The sequence below is a fragment of the Trichosurus vulpecula genome, chromosome 4, assembly GCF_011100635.1.
Source record: "Trichosurus vulpecula isolate mTriVul1 chromosome 4, mTriVul1.pri, whole genome shotgun sequence".
In the NCBI taxonomy this organism is placed as follows: domain Eukaryota; kingdom Metazoa; phylum Chordata; class Mammalia; order Diprotodontia; family Phalangeridae; genus Trichosurus; species Trichosurus vulpecula.
In genome coordinates, this window is record NC_050576.1 from 275485475 (window position 1) to 275506157 (window position 20683).

Here is a 20683-nt window from a genome sequence, read left to right on the forward strand (position 1 = left end):
GAAGTCATCTGGCTCAGCCCCTTCATTTTAAAAATGAGGAAACAATAAGAAGTTAAGTGACTTGCTCAAGGTCATTCAGGTAGAAGGTAGAAGAGGCAAAATTTGAAATCCAGTTCCCTGTATTGAAATCTAGAACTTGTATGACAAAATTGAAGAAATAGAAACTTGTCATCCTACTAATGCAGTAATTACCTTGCAAAATACTTCCTTTTAAGTATTTTTTCAAAAACACACTAAAATACCTTTCTTTATTAGCAAGATGATTTGTCTTAACTAAATTAATGTTTTGCTTTGTAGTGAGGCAATGGCTTTATCAGAGTTGCACAGAATTTGGATTCTTCCAGACCACTGATTCAAAACACCAACCTTTCTTAGGATTACCTATGAGGTAAAGTCTATGGCACTTTATTTCAGTTCTTTCTAGGCTTACTGCAATTTACTACTGTTCAGGATTTTGAGTACCAAGGTAGGATTCTATCACCTAGACTAATTGCTGTAGATTGATGTAATTTGAATTAAAGAATGAAGGTCAAAAGCTTTCAGATGGAGGCTTTCCAGATCAAGGCCATGCTATAAAATATGTGAAAAATTCTGAAAAAGAATTACCTTCATATCAAGAAATAGTTCAATTCAAAGAGCTATGTAAGAGCAGGTACATTGCCATCTCTGCCCCAACTTTTAATGGTAATTGAAAAGTAGAAGAATAAATAATTACTCTGTTACCTTCCTAATGGTAATAATAATAGTCACATAACTGAAATGTCATATAGCACTTGATGACTTTTATAAATACGTTATCTCATTTGGTCCTCAGAGACCTGTAAGGTAGATAATCATAGTCCGTTATTATAATTACACACACATACATACACATAGAAATACACACAAACAGAAATATCCCATAAGGACATATGCATATACATTATATGGACATTTTTGAGGGTAAGAGGAGCAAAACAAAATTTCTCTGGGTAAGATGAAAGTACAAGAAACAGTCATAGATTAATAGCATTTTCAAGGCTGGAAGGAACCTGAGAAATCATCTGAAACAATCCCTCATATTAGATCAGGAAGCTGATATCTAGAGGAGATAACAATTTCCCCTAGTTGGCCTAGCCAAAGATGATGAGTACCATTGGTTTTAGCTAGGCACAAAGGGATTTAGCAATGATATAATCAGAATGCAACATAAATGTGACAGATTTTTGTTAACCAAACTAGAAGAAACAATTTCCTTATATCTACAACCCATAATCTGCTATCATTTTTCATTGAAAACCAGTGATTTGTTCATAATTTTCCCTCAGCCATTTGCATGTTGACTGGATTGTTACAAATTGTAAATTATAAATTTTACTGAGAGTGTTCCTGACATCTCAAAGAACCTAAAATCTGTCATCTGACCCTGAGTGGGGTACGAGGCAAAATGTTAGATAAATTTTAGACAAATGATTTAGATATTTAGATAAATGAAAGAATGAAATAGAAACAGGATCAATGACTTGTCTAAGGGTTAGTGGTAGAACTGACAGTGTGGGGATGAGGAACAAAAAATTGAGACAGAGGAATGAGGGTCCCCTCTCCTGGAGGAAAGGATTGGATTGTACCACCTTCCTCAGTATATGCTTTAGGAGTTTTAGAAAGTGATTTCCCTGATTAAAAAGACTTTTTAATTGTCTCTATCTTAGATTTTGGTGATGTTAATTGTCTAAGGGTCAGGGAGGCTACAAGAGAAGCGTTTGCAGATTTGAGTGAAAGAGCATGCTTTAGCAAAGAGAAGAAGCGTATCTGATATATTAATCAAATGAGAGGCTGATTCCAATACTCAAAGTAACTTTCAGTCTGTAAAAAGAAGCAAATCACTTCAGCATTTAATAACTTCAGAATTTGATTTTGGGATCAAAGTTAAGCGCATTAAAACAGCACACTAAAAATAGTTGGAGTTATAATAATGCCCTTCTTAAATAGCCAGAACTCATCTGGCCCTTTGGCAGAGAAAATCATTAAAAAATTCTTTCTGCATGTCTCCACCTCCCCCTCTTTCTTTTCAGCTACTATATTGATAAATGGGAAAAGTATTTGAATTGGGACTTGATGTTGATTCATTGCTGGAATCAGTTAAGGAAACCAACAAGTGCTACTATAAGCCCTTAATCAAGACTGGCAGAAGAATCCTGTTTCCTAATGGTGACCTTGACCCTTGGCATGCACTAAGTATCAATTCCAGAAAGCAAAGAAATTTAATAGGGATATCCATTAAAAGTAAGTACTGTTTAATTCTGTGTAGGGGACTGAAGATCATAGTGAAAAGCATGGGCAGTAGGGTTTTAGGGCATGAGATCTTAATCTCTTGGGCTGTCTGCTGAAGCTTATGTTTCTTCCACATAATGTTTTTAATTCATACTATAAAATTCATAGGATTACAAAGAAAGCCAATTAGATCAAAGAACACACACGTGTAGAAAGATATATATATATAATATGTATATATATATATATACACACATATATGTGTGTATATGGATATAATGCATAGATGTGGATATAAATATGCATTGTGTATATGTGTGTATATGTGTGTATGTACACATATGTGTATGTATGTATGTATGTATGTATGCATTTTAATGAGTTCCCCCAGGTTTTGGAGGCAGAATGACGTAATGGGTAGAGGGCTGCACTTTGGGGTCAGAAATGACCTACATTATCAGGTGATAGAAAGTCAGCTAAACTATCTGAGCCACAGTTTACTCATCTGTAAAATGGAAATAATAATGATATATACCTCACAAGTTCATTGTGAAGACCAGATGGGATAATGTATGCAAAGCGCTTCACAAACAGAGAAGAGATATGTTAATAAACAATATTGATTTATCAGATTCTGTCTTCTTCATAACCACTTGACTGTTATGCCCAGTGGTTTTCCTTTAAGCATTGAACATGGCTGCCAGTGATCAAATGAGAGGAAGCAGATTGATCTTGTTATGAATCCTGGTATTCATTAAAACTAAAAGTGTCTATTTTTTTCTAAACAGGCTTAAATGTTGTGAAATAAAAGTGTCCAGTATATGCCCTGTACCCTCTCAATTCTTAGAGTAGCGAATTTGTATTGGAACCCATGATCTTTATGATTTATTGCCCCCACCCCAAGTGAGCTTTTCTGGGTTGGAATTTAGTAAAGTGAGTTTTAACATGGATAAGTGACCAATAGGTCACTTTTTTTCTTGTTAAAATTTCTAAGTGTTGTTCCTCTTACAAAAATCAAAATCTATTGCTCATTATGTCAACATGGTATTGCGAAAAGCCATCACCATGGTGTGTGAGCTGAGTCCACTGAATTCTTATGACTTGGTGGACGAAAAGTCAGACTTATAATCATGCCGTTGTTGACTCCTCAAAGGTGTAAGAATTTGATCTGTGACAAATCACAGGGCCAATTCAGAAAGCTGGATTGCTCTATTTATATATTCTGCGGCGGGCTTTTTTTGTTTATTTCTTTATATGTGGAGTATAACTTGTTTATAGAGCACCAGATAGAGGCTAATAGTTCCTATTCTCAAGTATCTTACAATCTTTTTGGAGGAGACCACAATTTACTTTGTTTTCATGTTTCTGTTATCTTAACTGGATGACCCTGGATAGACCATACAAATAGGCCCAAGTTTACAGATGATTTTTTTACACTTTCCATGTTAGCATTTCAATGGTTAGAAAAATTATTCATGTATTTTGTGAACTGTTGAAATGAACATAAATGTAAATCGTTTTTCAAGTTTAATTGATTTTAAATGTCTACTATGTTTCTGTATTGGACATAAATTTAGATTAGATGTAGTACGTGGAGAGCAAATTTAAACCTCATTTTTTGAAAGACATTATCATTTATAGCTTCATGATAACAAATCTTTCCAAGTTCACTGTTCTCATGGGAATTCTCTTCTATTTTTCTGTGGTGAAAAAAACTTTTAATAATAGCCAGTCAGAATGCAAGAGCAGGTGAGTATCTGTACTGGTAAAGGGAGGTTCTTCATTGGGACTTACCTAAGCCAATAAAATCACAGGTCTGGTAAAACAGATGTGCAAAGCACTGTGCTGGAGTGGGGTAAGGGTCAGAGAGGGATAAGGACAACATTAGAGTCTTAGACTGGGAGCAGTGAGGGGTTAAATGACTTGCTGAGGGTCCCATAGCTGTTAGATGTCAAGGGCAGATACATTCCATGGTACCTTATAAGTATAAGATGTCCCTTAATAAAGGTGCTGGCCCAGTATAGGATTTGACATTTCAGTGTTGCAGGATTTTATTATTTTGGGAACACGTTTGGCACATGTTGTCTTACAATTTGTGTTCACATTACTAGTCAGCCTCTCTCTGGTCCTCTTCCACCTTGGCCAGGGCATTGGCTTTGGCTTCTAGCCTATTATAACAAGGCGCAAGTTAAAAATACCAAAGTGGCAGCTGGAATATGTGTGGTTTTCTTCATCCATAGATGCCATGCCAAAGGCAGAAGGGAAGCTCTGGGTGTCACAGCTTCTGGTCACTCATAGGACTTTTTTTATGTGGGGAGAAACAAACACATTTGGAGATATCTGAGAGGGAATGGACTGACCAGAATCTACTTTGCCCATGCATGGACCACTCTCTTTCTGCTTTACCTTACACTTTCTGTAGCTAGTCCTTACGGAGCCAGAATTAGGCATTCTAAGCTATTAGTCTGGATTAAAAGAAGATAGTGAGTAAATAATATATGAAAAAAGACTCTTTTTTTTAAAAAAAAAAAGATTATTCAAAACTAGCTGTAAAAATAGTTTGGGCAATTTTAAAACTCTGGAAAAAAATCACCAAATTTGGAAATCCTCATATCATGTTAATCCCATTTAATAATACTATTTCCGAGCAACAATTTTGTTTTTTTTTCAAGTGCAGCATTGTTATTTTGAGGTTTAATATATGTTGTTTATATTGCCAAATAAGGACTTATTTTATTCTCCTGTGTGAATTTTTTTATACATTTTTTCTGTAATGGCCCATCTCCAATTTCATAATTGGAGCTAGGAACAAATGTAGGATTTGTTCTGTATACGTTCCACTTATAGAATATATATGTTCCATATACTAAAGGCTTGCTGTATGTGTTTCCAGCCTATTCCAATAGATGAGGAGGAATGTTGGGGACCTTAGCAAACATCTATGGCGTTAAGCCTTTATTGTGCCAAGAATTCTGCTTACATGCTCTGAACTATACAAAGAGAAGTCTGACATGGTCCTTGTATTTTATAGTCTAGTTGGCAGTAGAACCCATATTCAAATAATCATAACATTAAAGGACAAGGATGAAAAAGAGGAAGAAGCCAAAGCATGATGTGGACTGAGGCAGAAAGGATACTTCCACCTTTCATGGTACAGGAGCCAGGGCAGAGGGAGGGACTGGTAAAGAAGTGAGATCGAGACAGGTACCAGGAAAAGGTCTGAGGAAAACATGGCATTTGAACTAGATTTTCAAGTATGAATAAAATTTCAACAGATGGAGAATGATCTGAGGGGTCCTGGAGGGGAATAAATAAGTTCTTGGTCTGATAAAGCCATTAAGAGGTTATCTTTCCTATTACCCTAATTTCATAGGTTTTCCATACAATTGGTGAATATAAAATGCTATTACCAATTAAGACTCTACACTTAATAGGGGTGGCAAAATTAAAGAACACCTTACTTTTTCCAGGAAATATGGCCAAGCTTCATAGTAATTTCCATTGGCAGATTTCTTTTTACCCCAAACCCACATTTGCTCTCCAAATTGCAAGAGACTCTTTTGCTTCTGCTAATATAAATACAACATTGGGAAGAGTTTAGCATTCATTATTTTCCTCAAAAGGAGAGAGTTCTCATTTTTACTTTACTGAAACTGTTTGACTCACCAAAGTCAGGATTTTTAAGATTTTTAAAAAGGGGGTGATGGTCTATCCAAATAGCTGCTTATTGTCTATCCCAAAAAGTACACTTAGATCAGATATCAAACACTTGAAAATAAGAGGATATATTCACAAAGATTTTAAAACTGAATAGCAAATCATAAAGAAAAATATGAAGTTGCTAAAAAAAACCAAATTTTCTGAATTTTCTCAACGGTTATCTCCCTAATTTGTCCCAAGAAGAAAAACTGGCAAATAATATCTTGACAAGCACATGGCACTTTCAGGGTTAGGAAGCATTTTATACAGACTTTTTCATTTGGACCCCACAACAATCCTTTATTTTATATACTACAAAAGTTATTTTCACCATTTTACAGATGAGGAAATTGAAATTCAGAAAGGCTCTCATTTATCTACTGTCATACAGCTAGTAAGTACTGGAGAAGGGTGGTGGGTGTGGTTTGTCCTTCATTTTCCAAGAGGGCTATGACAACAGGAAGATGATACCAGTTGCAATTGAATTGGATTTGAGTAAAGGAGGGCTATGCAAAGTCACGATCCTTACTTTCTCCTCCAGAGCTATCTGGATCCAGTGGCAAGATAAAGATCAGTACAACTGGAGATGGCTCAGGATGCATTGGGGAACCTTGGCCTTTTTAAGCTAAGGTCTTTCTGAGTTCTCACTTTGACTCAGGCAACTCCCATCCAGTGATTAAGCCTGTTTAAGAAGTGAGTCAAGGGATGTCCCCTGTAATAAAAAAAAATCAAACTGGGAGGGGAGGACCCTCAGGGTTGCTGGCCTTACTCTGAGCTACCAGGGCCCCAAACAATAACCACTGAGTGGTGCTTGGGTAGGGACCTAGTGTTGGCCAATCCGCAAGAGTCAGAGTGAATTGGGTTTAAGGCATGGTCTTTAAGAAAGAAATCTAGCCAGTAAACCCCAAGATAACTAGGTAAGTTTTTTATATATATATATATATATATATGTATATATATATATATATATATACACACACACACACACACACACACACACACACACACATATATACATATATATACATATATATATCACAAGGATATATATGTATGTATATATATATATATATATATATATATATATATATATATATATATATATATATATATATATATATATATATATAACACTAGGTAGGAGGAGAAGAGAGAAGAGGAATTCTTTGTACAGATCTTGTTTGATTTGATTAGTCCAAAAACAAGGCAGAAAAATCAATCATTTTCATAAATAACATTCATATATAGTTTTAAGATTTTCAAAGATTTTCATATGTTATCCCCTGTGGGCTTTACAAAAAATCTTGTGAAACAGATTATCCCCATTATACAGATGAGGAAACAAGCTCAGAAAATTTCCATGACTGGTCTTAGTTGCAGCTAGTAATCTACAGAGATTTGACCCCCAAAGTGTTGTCTTTAGAGGACAGTCTCTGTCCCACAATAGTCTCCAGCTATGAATTTGGGGGCAATCTGACTCCAAAGAAGGGATTGGGCTTCTCTCATCTCACTGGCTCATTATGACCTTACTCTAGAATAGAACTCTGAGGACAATCTCCCAATCAAACCTTACAAATAGCACATGTCTAAAGTCTTTCGGAAAAAAAATGAGAGTACCATATTCTCATGGTTAAATAGAAAAATATACATTAGAGGCACCTATTTCTTCCATAGAGTAAATGCTTAAAACTTGAGTCTCACACACTCACATTAACAAATGCTTAAAAAAACAATAATCCATCCCATATATTATGTTCTCCCTGAAAGGTAGAAGAAGCACTTTGGGATATTTCACTTTTACCTCAGCCCTGCTTTTTTCTAGCAACTCACAAGGCACTGCTCTCCAGACTAACCTCTACTCCTGTCAGTTTGAGACTGATCCTTACCAGTGGATACCTCTTCCATGACAGGGAATAGTTTAAGGACATACCTCCTAATAGGCAGCTTGTATTGACTCAGGAACCAGGAACTCTTGAGCTCATGAGAGACTTACCAAGACTGGAAATGTTCATTTCTTGGGATCACTGGTTGCTAATTGCTAACTTATATTCAGGAAAGAAACTACAAACAGAAGAGACGAGCAGGGACTTCAGGTCCAGTCTTGGGATTACCAAAGTAATCTCATGTTTTTGTTGCACTGTGCTTGATTTGAGAGCTGCCATTGCTATTGGTGGGAGTAGAATGGCGAAGAACCCTGCCAAACCCTCCGTCCGTCCCCCCCTCCACACACACACCATATACACACCAACTTACTGGAAAGTGAAGGCAGATTTGATAGAAGCATTTCATTCAGAGTATACAATCTTCTTCCTCAATCTTTTTATAGTCTACTGAGTTCACAAGTCCTCCTGACTCTGTCACCTATTAGTCTTGACACAATATCCAGCTACAAGGACCAAGGGACCAAGCAGGAAGTGCTATGTTGCATATGTCCTTTGGCAAGGGGTCAGAGCATCTGTACTATTGCAAAGGGTCAATCAACGTAATATCTGACACTGGGGCACACCCATGGTACTTTGGTAAGGAGAGAGTAACAGAGTATCTAGATAGTCTTGAAGAATTAAAGTTTTCTGGGCCAGAGAAACTACATCCCAGAGTGTAAAAAGCATTGGAGAGAATAACTGCTAAACTACAATCTGTGATGTCTGAAGGACCATGGATGATAGTAGGAAGAAGAGCAGGTATGCTTTTTTTTAAGCAAGGGAATAAAATCAGCTAACTACAGATCAATGAGCTTGACTTCACTTTATGGCAAAATTGTAGGACATATTCTTAAAGAGATGGCAGTAGTGATCACAGAGTCAAGACAAATTAATACCAGGGATGGGATTTCTGAAATGGAAAATATACAGGGAGGAATGGGGGAAGAATGAAACTGGAGGGTATGCAACAAAGACAGAAAATAGGAAAAGATCTGCCAAAATTTCTATAACGAATTCTTTGTTCAGTCCATGACAAATAAAGTGTCACATCTGGACTCACATCCCAGCCCCCAGTGGGCTGCATGAAGTAGAAAACATGCCAAAGAAAACAAAAATGGAAGGAGCAACTGGGCCAAAACAACTATATCCAGAAGAGATTCATTCTGAGGGTGACACAATTTTAAAGAGAGTGATTCTGAAAACATCTGAAAGAAGGGGGGATGCAAACAGCTTAGGGAGAGAATAGACCTTACTACCATCTCTCAGACAAAAAAAATCATTTACATTGTTTCTGGGCTCCTGGGAGTCCCTTTCCCTACCCCAACCATTATCCATGGAGTGAAATTTCAAGAAGAATATAGGCTCCTTAAAGGTAGGAACCATTTTTTGGTGCTTGACACATTCAATTAATCAGTCATTAATCAACCAAGAAGTCTTCATTAAATGCATATTAATGCGCCAGTCATTTAGCTAGGGTATAGGGAAAAAGATAAAAAAATGAAAAAAACCATATATACATATTTAATATACAGGCATGCACTGTTTATTGAACTTCACAGGAATTACAAGGAATATCATTTGTTTGTTTGTTACCAAACTGAAGGTTTGTGGCAACACTGTGTTGAGCAGTTATCACCATCATTTTCCAAACAGCATGTCTCTGTATCTATATTTTAGTAATTCTTGTAATATTTCAAGTTTTTTTATAATTATATCTGTCATGGTCATTTGTGACCAGCAAGCTTTGATTTTACTATTGTAATTGTTTTGGGGCACCACAAACTTCTCCCATATAAGATGGCCAACTTAATCAATAAATGTTATATGTGTTCTGCTCCACTTCTCCACTGACCAGCTGTCTTGGTATGAGACACAACAACATTAAAATGAGGCCAATTCAAAGCCCTCACAATGGCCTCTAAGTGTTCTAGTGAAAGAAAGAATCAACTGACATAACAAACTCCATTGCTGTCTTATTTTAAGAAATTGCCACAGCCACCCTGATCAATCGGCAACCATCAACATTCAGGCAAGACTTTCCACCAGCAAAAAGATTATGATTCACTGAAGGCACAGGGGCTGGTTAGCATTTTTTTAAGCAACAAAGTACTTTTAAATTAAGGTATTTATATATAAATATGTATTTAGACATAATATTAAGACACACTTATTAGACTATAGTATCATGTAAACATAACTTTTATATACATTGGGAAACCAAAACACTCATGTGACACTTTATTGCAATATTTGCTTTATTGCAGAGGTCTGGAATTGAACTGGCAACATCTCCAAGGTAGGCCTGTTTATAAAATAAATCTAAGGTAAAGAAATAGGATGTGAGGATTGGCTACCAGCTGGGAGAACAGGAAGAGCTTCATTCAAGAGAAGGTTTCTGAGCTGAGCTTTGAGGACATAAGAGATTCTAAAAGGTAAGGCTGAGAAGGATATGCATTCCAGTAATAAGGACCAACATATAAAAAAGCAGAGACAGAGATGGTGCATCATGTGAAGAACAGCAAAATGACCAATTTGGCTGGACAGCAGATTGCACGAAAGGGAATAATGTCAGAGGCTAAAAAGGAAGGCTGGAGCCAGGTTGTGAAAGGCTTTAAATAACAAATAAAAATTTATATGTGATCCTAAAGGTAATAGGGAGTCACTGTAGTTATTGAGTGGAGGAGTGACAGTCAAACATGTGCTTTAGGAATATCACTTTGGCAGCTTTGTAAAGGGCAGATGGGGGAGGGGAGAGACTTGAGACAGGGAACGCAATTAGGACGTCACTGCAATAATCTGGGAGAACAATGCTGAGAGCCTGAACTAGGATGGTAGCTGGGTGAGAGGAAGCAAAAGGGAATGAATTTAAGATACGTTGTGGAAATGAAATTGAGAAGACACCTCCCTGCTGACTTGGCACTTTGTAGGTACTTAGTAAAACCTCTTGAATTGAATTAAGTCAGATTATCTCACCTGATAGCAGTAACTTCACAGAGTCTCCTTTGGGAACTGCTGTGACAAATCAAATCCTGCAAAATGAATCTCAATTTGGAACTTTTAGAAGCTCATGTCTTAGGAAGTGACTAGGATAGGAAGATGGACCTGGAGTCAGGAAGGCGTGAGTTCAAATCCAGCCTCACATAGTAGTTTTAATCTCTTTTTACCTCAGTTTCCTCAACTATAAAATGGAGATAAGAATAGCACTTACCTCCCCAAGGTTGTTGTGAGGATCAGACGAATAAAGTACTTGGCACTTAATAAATGCTCATTCCAGCCATCTCTTCTCATTCTAGACTGCCAGAGTCAGGAAAAGGAAATGAGCCAAGAAGTTTCTCAAAGGAAAGGCAGGTTCTGGTTAGACATGATACATCCTTGCAAGTCATTTAAAAACATTCCACTGCTCCGTTCTCTCCCCACTCCATCCCCATCATCAGATGTACAAAACCTTGGAGAAAGGCCTCCCCTACCTTGGATGGATCTTCTGTGGAAGAACCAGTAATCCCCAGACAATGAGAATACTGGGATGGTTGTGTCTTCCCCAGATTAAGGGAAGACCTATTTGATGAAATTACAAATCGCTTGATGTGAAGTAAGCTTAATAATAACTGAGGGATAAGCTTTTAGGGGTCATAAAAGTCAATGACCAAGTCAGGACTTGGTCATGGAAATGTATTTCCTTCTGAAATCTGGTGTAGCAGCTGTGAGCCATGAAGCCAGGTGCTAGAGAGCATACATGTACCCACCCCTGACATGTAGCACCCCCATGCCCCATATTTTAAAGTTTCCTTCAAGTGGAACTCTGGGAACTTAAAGATGATTGTTAAAAAAATAATCCTTTCATCCATTTTCAAAACCTCCACTCCTACTCAGAGCCTTTTTGGGAAACAGTCCTATTGACCATACCTCTCCTATGACCCTAGTTGGATAGTTGTCTTATTCCCAGAGTATTTACTAGCTTTCTTGAGTAACCCAACCCCTCTTGTGAACATTTTAGTCCTTACAATCTCCATAACTGCTTTGTAAGTGAACATGAGATCTTGTATTGATCCTCATCATTGTGTGCCTGTCTGTGAGTGTGTGCTCATGCATGTGTATGTGTGTGTGTATGCATGTGTAGGGGGGTGGCTTTTAAAATGTCATATAGCACCTACAAAGCCGAAATTCCACTGGGACCCAGGTTTTATTTATCACAAGATTCTACCCTGTTCCAATCCAAACCCTGAGATCACTTAATTTATGCTTGTAGTTGACTGCAAAGTCAACTCAGCTGTGGGACCACTAGTTCAATACAGGCACACCATGGCACCAAAAGAAGAAAAATCACTATCTGCTAGTTAAATGGACCTTACAATTCAAAGGACTGAGAGCTCTAACATGCCTGCAGAGGTCATCTTGTCCCCTCCACATACTCCACAGTCCCTCCTTGTCTGCATCCTTGCTGAACTCTTTCATCAGCCATCTTCGTACCTTTTCTTGGAATGCTCCCCTTCCTCATCTCCGCCTCTGAGAATCCTTGCCATCCTTCAAGATTCAGGTCACATGCTACATTCTTGCCCTTCCTGGTCCCTCCAGCTACTAGTGCCTTTCCTCTAAGGTTATCTCCCATCTATTCTGTATGTTTCTTGTGGAATCTATTTATATACATGCTTTTTCCTTTATTAGAATGTAACCTCCTTGAGGGAAAGGACAGCTTTTGCCTTTTTTGCATCACTGGGTGCTTGACACAGTGCCTGGCATATATAGAAAATCCCTAATAAATTCTTGCTAATTGTCCCCAGAGCTCCCACATAAATGGGGTCACTCAAAAGTAGCCACTGCATTTTTCTAGATTAGTCTCAGTTTCCATGGGAGGTCTGGAGTAAAAAACTTTACCAGGACTTTATTAGTTCTCAGGTTGTTTTGGTACTTCCTAGTTACTCTGAAGGCAGTTTTTCTCAATCTTTAAAAATTAATTCAATATGCATTTATTGAGAACTTTCTACATTATCTGCCATCTAGGGTGCTAGGGGCTGGAGATTTCTTTGAAATCTATTTCTTCGGTATGAGGAACTCTCAATGAGAAAACTCCCAGGTTTGCAACTGGTTTCTGACTCCCAGTCTTATGTCATCTAGAGGTCATCTCAAATCATGGACTTTTTCTTGTCAGGACCTTCCTGGCTATCTGGTGAGATCTACAGGGCCCTTTACAGAATGATGTATTCAAGTGCAAAAAATCTCATACATAGGTTTGCAAAGGAAAGAAATTCTATCAAAATACAGTTACTGCATTTTTGTAAAATGACCAAGTTCACAGACTCCAGATTAAGCATCAGTGATTTTAGTTCAACCCCTTCATTTTACAGAGAAGAAAACAGACCAAGAAAAGACAAATGAGAGCAGAGATCTACATCTGCAAGGGACCTCAGAGACCACTTAAACTTCCCCTCCTCACTTTACAAACAAGTAAACTGAGGGCCAGGTTTGGTCAAGTAATTTACCCAAGGTACCAAAGGGTACAGTTTTTGTCTCCGTGGCATATCCAGCATTCTTTCTGGCTGTCCTCTAAAGTTAAATAGTAGGCGAGTAAAGAGTAGGGATGAGACCTCCAAGGCAATCCTGACCTTTTACTTCTCCAGGGCTGACTGTTGGTACTTAAGGGTTGAAGCTATAGGGGGTAGCTTGGCAGGTGGCAAGAAACAAACTTGCAAACATGGGGAAAATATCCTATAATTAGGACTCATATATCTATGGCATTCTAAGGTTTACAAAGTGTTGTAAGTAGAGGATCTCATTTAATCTTCACAGTAGACCTCTGACACAGGTGCTTCAATTATCATTTCCCAGCCTCAAGTCTCTGCCCATTCCAGTCTATCCTCCACTCAGCTACCAACATGATCTTCTTAAGTACAGGTCTGACCATTCTACCATCAGCACCCACTCCACCATTCAATAAACTCCAGTGTCTCCCCATTACCTCCAGGACCAAATATAAAGTTCCTTGGCTTTAAAGCCCTGCATGGCCCCTTCCTGCCTTTACAGGCCTATTGTCTGTCTTTTACCACTCAATGATCCAGTGACACTGGCCTCCTTATTGTTCTATGAAGAAGACACTTCATCTCCTTACTCCAAGTACTTTTCACTGATAGAACCTCCTCATCTCTACTTCCTGAACATCCCTGGTCTCCTTCATGTTGAAGCTAAAATCTTATGTTCTGCAAGAAACCTTTCTATAGCATTAGTCCTTTTCCTCTTCTGATTACTTTCATTTTATCACACACACATATATATATATATGAATATATGTATAACTATTATACGTTATATTTAACTAAACATACCATATAGCTCTTTACATATATATACATGACATACACACACACGTCTGTGTATATATGGATATAAAATCTATCTATCATGTTGGTAAATAGTGTTTGCATTAGACTGTGAGCTTCTTGAGACTAAGGGCTATTTTCTAACTTCTCTGTATCCCCAGTGCATACCTGGCACTTGGTATGTGCTCAATAAAGCTCGTTATCGGGTTCTTTAGGAAGCTGAGGCCCTAAGAGTTAAGATGATTTGTCTAGAGTTATGCAGCTAAAATAGAGCAGAACTGCCTCAGATTCACCTTCCACTTCATCAGGCTTGACTGCTTCAGGTAGGAAGGTTGCAGTGGTAACTATTGGGAGGTGGCAAGAAGGCAGCTCTAGAAATGGAGAAAGTAACCTAGAATAAAGGCCAGTATTTAGAGAGGTAGCACACTAGGTGAAAGGCTGGACCCAGCATCAGGAAGACCTTGTTTAAATATATACAATATATATATATATATAAAATATTAATTTAATATATATTAATTTTATACACACACACACACATATATATATGTATGTATATATATATGTATGTATGTGTATATATATACATATATATATATAATATAGCTGTGAGATTCAGGCTCTATGAGCCTCAGTATTCTCAGCCATAAAATGGGGATGATCATAGCACTTACATTCTATAAGGCTCAAAAAAGTTCAAAGGAGCTAGTATGTGGAAAAAGTATTGGGGAGAATGAGGGAGAGGGGAAAAATTTGCTCTGGTATCAGAGAACCTGGTTTCAAGCCCTATCTATGATCCTATTCTATCTAGAGGCCTGTCGAAAAGTCACCTTACTACTCTAGGCCTCAGTATCTTCATTTTTTTTCTCAATTGTGGGGAGGGGGTGGGGAGATGATTAGATCTCTGAGGTTCCTTCCAGCTCTGTGTGAAACATTAGACATATCACTGTACAAATACCAGCAATTGTAAACATACAAATCATTTACACCCATAGTTCCATTTAGTCTTCCCAATACAGGTATATCCGTTTTTCAGATGAAGAAACTGAGGCCTATAGATATATCCTAATGACCTCATCAGAGCACAGGAAGGCAACCTTAGCCATCTAATCCAACCACCTTATTTTACAAATGACAGAACTAAGGCTTGCAGAATTCATGTGACTTGCCCACTATGCCCAGCTAGTAACACACAGCAATAGTAAGGGCAGGGCACTCCCTGAGACCCAGCTCTTTGGTCTCTAAGTCCTGAATTCTTTCTTCTATCCCATTCTTTCCTAAGCTAGAAGAGACAGTGTGAAATTAGTAAGTGGAGGCTGACATGAATTTTCCAGTTCTGCTGCAGCAGTATCTCCACTAGGGGCCTGTCCTTTCCTCTTCTGCCTCCCTTAACTCCAGGGTGTAGAATCCTAGGGAAAGTAAGCCACAAATCTTTTACATATTGCCTGGGGGGTCTCTCCCAGCCCAACCACTCAAAGGTCACATGAATGGGGAGGAGAAGCTGAGGAATAAGGGACATAAATAGGGCCAGGTAGTCTAACATGTCCCAGAGGAGGCAGGCTCAGGACCCCAGAGGTATCTAAGGTGTTGTAGGAGCAGCAAGAGCTCCTTTACCAAAGGGACTATGCTCCTGTTGCCTCTCCGGGGTTGGTGGCTGCTGCTGCTGGTGCCCCTGCTCTTTGGCACCTACACGGAGAGCAAGCTCGGGAGTTTCCGCCTTGGCATCTATCCTAAAGTGACAGATCACCCTGACCAGCAGTGGCTTTGGCAAAGACTGGACCATTTTGATAAAAGACACTCTGAATTCTGGAGACAGGTAATGGAAACTGGAAAAGGAAAAGAAAGGCAAGCTGGGGCTATGGGTTCAGATAGGCTTATGCAGCTGGCCAGGGACCCCACAACATTGCTCTAGGGACCACAAAAGAAATACAGCATCAGAGAGTTGGAAGGTGCCAGAGAAGACACCTAGTCCAACCTTATTTTAGAGGGAGAGAGACTGGCCAAGAACAAGTTACTCAAAGGCAGGATTTGGACTCAGATATGCTGATTCTAAAACCCACTTTCCACTGAGCCACCCTGCCTCTTAGAGTCCAGTGGGGATGCTAAAAGACCTGGGGAAGGTAAAGGTCGATGACTGGGCTCTCAGCTTTATAGTTTGGAGTTGGGGCTAGTCAGTCTTTTGTGGCACCTGCTGGAAAGTTCTATGGTCACCTCTTGGTCAATCTGGGGGGGAAGTTTTTCTCAACTAGCTTCAATTTAATTTGCTGTGTATCTGTGAAGAGCATGCATACTATGCACTGAGAGGAGTATTAGGGGCTGGGGATTTCTTGGTATAAGGAACTCTCATGAAGGAAAGGCCCAAGTCTGCTACTGTTTTGTAATGTACAGTCTCAGATTGTTGCCTGGGGCACTGAGTGGTTAAGTCAATCCAACTAGGAGCATGGCACAGTCCTCTAGGACACTGCTTTCTATCTGGGGAGACAATGTATATGTTCATACAGCTATTCATTTTCTAGAGATAGCTCTAATGGAGCAAGCTGATTGTTAAATTTTAATGTGACCATGTACACTTTGGAAATCAGCAGTTCCTGGAAATCAGGGCTTGATTTATTATTTTCTTGATTGACTAGTCATAAGAAAGTGTTAATAATGCATATGAAATTAAAACTCTGTCCTGCCTACAGTTCCCCCCCCCCAAAGCCTGGTTGTTAAACATATAGCAACACAGCCTTGTATTGTTCTATAAACATTGCTTAAGCTCATCAGGAGTGCAGGAGAAGGCTCAGGGAAGAAAACCATTACCAGACTGGAGGCCTGGAGAGAAAGACAAGATATGTTGGAAAGATGAAGCACAGCTGGGAAGGTCAGGACCTTCCTCTGGTAGAACATGACATTTCTCTAAACTTTGAAGGAAACAAAGGGTCCTAAGGGCCAGAAGTGAAGAGGAACTATATCTCAGGCATTTGGGAATAGCCTGAGAAAGGCAGGGAGAAGGGAGATAAGAGAAAGAAGGCTGGCTTGCCAAGACTGCTGAAAACATCAAAAGGTGTAATACATGATGACCCTGGAAAGGTAGGCAGTCGGGAGACAGGTTGTGAAGCCATGATCCTGGGATCATGCAGGCCAAACATTATGTGTAAGAGGTGGAAGGGCAACCCAGGTTTTCCCAATGCAGTGGTTAAAGGTGTGGGGGAGATAAGAGGGAAGAGGGAGAAGGGGTGGGGAGAGGGTGTGGAGGAGAGAGAGAGAGAAAGAGACAGAGAGAGAGACAGAGAGAGAGACAGAGAGGGAGGGATGCAGGGAGAGAGAGAGAGAGAGAGAGAGAGACAGAGAGAGAGACAGAGAGAGAGACAGAGAGAGACAGAGAGAGACAGAGAGACAGAGACAGAGAGACAGAGCGAGAGGGAGGGGAGAGAGAGAGAGAAAGAGACAGAGAGAGAGAGAGAGAGAATCATTTTCCAGCATGTATGAAACTACCCTCCATTTTAAAGGTACCACTGTTTATTTCTCTTTTGTGTAGTACAAATTGTGGTCACTGATCAGAGGACAATAGATTTTGAGCTGGAAGGAACCAATCAATCAATATTTATTAAGAGTTTACTATCTTCTAGGCTTTATCCTAAGCACTTGAAACAAAGGTCATCTACTCTATAAGTTTTAAGATGGAATATCTGCAATGTTGGAAATGAGGGGCTTCCAAACAAAACTTTTAGGAAATACAATGAAACAAACATCTCCAGCCCTCCTCTATTTTGCAAATGGAGGACAATACTTACTTCACTCATCTCATAGAATGGTTGCAAGGACCAATTAGTACATACATAATCACTGAAATTAATAACTGGCGCTTTGTCAGCCTGAAAGCCCTTTACATACATGAATTCATTTAAGTTACCTGACGGCCTGTGAGGGAGAGATGACTGGTATTGCTAGTACTACTTAGATTGATAAGGAAAATGATAGTGTCTCACACATTTTGTTACATAGCTAGTAAGTACCAGAGGCAGCCTTTATGCTCAAGGCTTCCTGATTCCAACCCAACACCCCATGTTACACGGCTACATTTTTTCTTGAGGTAAAGCTCTCAATATGTACAAGTGTCAGCTATCATCATATCATCTGTGCATATGGACAAGGGGGGATAATTGACATATATAGTCTGGTAGGTAACATCTGTCTAGACCTGATACGATTCAATTAATTCCTCTGAGCTTGCTGACTCATCTGTAAAAGGAAGGAAGAGGTGAGTATGTGAGTTGGGGGAAGGGAACAAACTTTGGGAAAACCACTTTGGCAGCTGTATTCTGGGAGCAGAGTTCAACTTTAGCCTTGGGAGTTTTAATCTTTAGAGTCATTTGCTGTTATTCTGTATCTACAGCAGAGGGCCCACACATATAAAGAGATAGAGATGATAGAGATAGATAGCTACATAGATTAGATACATAAATAGGTGATTGAGAGCTAGATATATATAGAGAGAGATAGATATGCATATGTATATTGTATATATAGATACACAAATGTATGTATCTATATGTATGTTTATATGTATGTATTTATATATGCATACACACAAATATACTGCTTATACGTCTACTAATAGGGAGAAAAAAGTTCAATTGCTTGTCTAAGGCCTAGCTATAAAAATGGACAATTGAAAGATACACTATAATGTATTAATTGCTTAGATATTTTGCTGTCTAAGGGGGCCTTAAGCAAAACATGCCAGCTCTCTGGGCCCAACTCTCCTTTTCTTTAAAATGAGCTACTGGATAACATGGATTCCAGTATTTTCTATGACAGTGCTTCAAATTTCTTTCAAACTCTGTTCAAGCTCTGCCTTCTACCTGAAGCATTTCCTGATCAGTTACTGTTTCTCTCCCTCCCAAAACTGCCTTACACGCATTTTCTTTTATTCTGTATATATGTGTGTGTGCACACATACCTCTTGATAGAATGTAAGCCCCTTGAGGGCAAACACTGTTTATTTTTGTCTTTGTATTCTGAGCACCTAGTACAGTGTCTGGAACATAAAAGATGCTCATTAAGATTTGTTACTGATTGCATCCCTCTTAAGTCTTCTCTAGGCTAAACACTCCCAGGTCCTTTAATCCTAGGTTGACATTAGTCTCCAGTCTTCTCCCTACCTCAGTGTGCCTCTTGGGCTGCTCTAACTTGTCTAGCGCCTTCCTAAAAAGAGCATGTCTGAAAGCTGAGCAGGGTATGCTAGATGGGGTCTGATGAGGGCAGCAGAGGCACAGCAGACCTATCCCTTGTTCTGGATGCTGAGTCTGTTCATACAGCATTATATCATATTAGTCTTCTTGACTCATTTTTGGTTTGCAGTCCAGGGAAATTCCCAGATCATGGTATCTAAAGTTTCCTCATGTTGTGAGAAACCCCTTGAGATATTAATATTACTCTCCACATCTTAGGCATTAACTGATTTTCATTTCCTATTGCTGTAGTCAACCTCCTAGCACAAAAGTATTCTTGGAAAGCAGAAATGATAATGCTCGAGGTCTTGGAGCTGGAGTGGGGTATGGGATCCTTCTGAAAGGAAAAATAAAACTTCTGCCATTGTTATTGGAAAAAGATCTCAGGGTATCTCACTTTCACATTCACTTTCATTCTAAATATCATAGGATTGCAGATTGAGGGGAACAGAGTTTTGGGGTCATCTAATCCACTTCATTTATTTTTAGAGATGAAGAGCCCAGAGAGTATAGAGGGAAAGTGATTTTGTGATCATCTCCAATAACCTGCATACTTAATCTGTTTACAGGTGGTCTCTCTTATTAGACTGTGAGCACCTGGTGGGCAGGGACTGTTTTGGCTTTCTTTATAATTCCAGTACTTAGCAGAGTGCCTGTTTTACAGTAGGTGCTCAATAAATTCTTCTTGACTTGATAGGACTGGCCCCTATCACAATAGCTTATATGTCATAGACAATAAATGTTCATTAAATGAATTCTGAGGCAGCTAGATGGCACAGTGACGAGAGTTGACCTTGGAGTCAGGACGACCTAGGTTGAAAGATTGAAAAATCCTACCTCAGATATTTTTACTAGCTATGTGACCCTGGGCAAGTCTCTTACCCTTTCTCAAACTCAGTTTCCTCATCTGTAAAATAGGGATGATGATAGCTCCTACTTTCCAAGGTTGTTGTGAGGATTTAATGAGATAACATAAGCAAAGTACTTTGCAAGCCTTAAAACATATAAATGCTAGCTATTACATGAAATTCTTTGTTGTCTAGGTAGATGTAGTGCCTTAGATTAAACTATGGTACCAGGCTGGTCATTCCAGTGAGGCAAGACCACTGATTGCATCATTTTTAGTCTATACTTGGTCAGCATGGTTTAGTGGAAAGAACACTGGGATGGAATTCTCATTTACTATTTTCTAGTAATTCAAGTAAGGAGAAGCCTCTGTGCCTCTGTTTCCTCATCTGTCAGTACTTTGATGGATGCGTAATCTCATTGATACTACCTCCATTGG

The 20683-nt window shown here is 38.9% G+C and overlaps 1 protein-coding gene across 1 annotated transcript in view; it reads left to right on the top strand.

Annotated features, from left to right (window-relative positions):
- The first annotated feature begins 15806 nt into the window (after positions 1-15806).
- The window catches only part of LOC118847109 (putative serine protease K12H4.7), a 30949-nt gene continuing 26072 nt past the window's right edge, over positions 15807-20683 (top strand). Inside the window, exon 1 of the mRNA XM_036755708.1 lies at positions 15807-15998. Within this exon, the coding sequence (XP_036611603.1) occupies positions 15807-15998 (192 nt within the window). The remainder of the gene's footprint in view (positions 15999-20683) is intronic.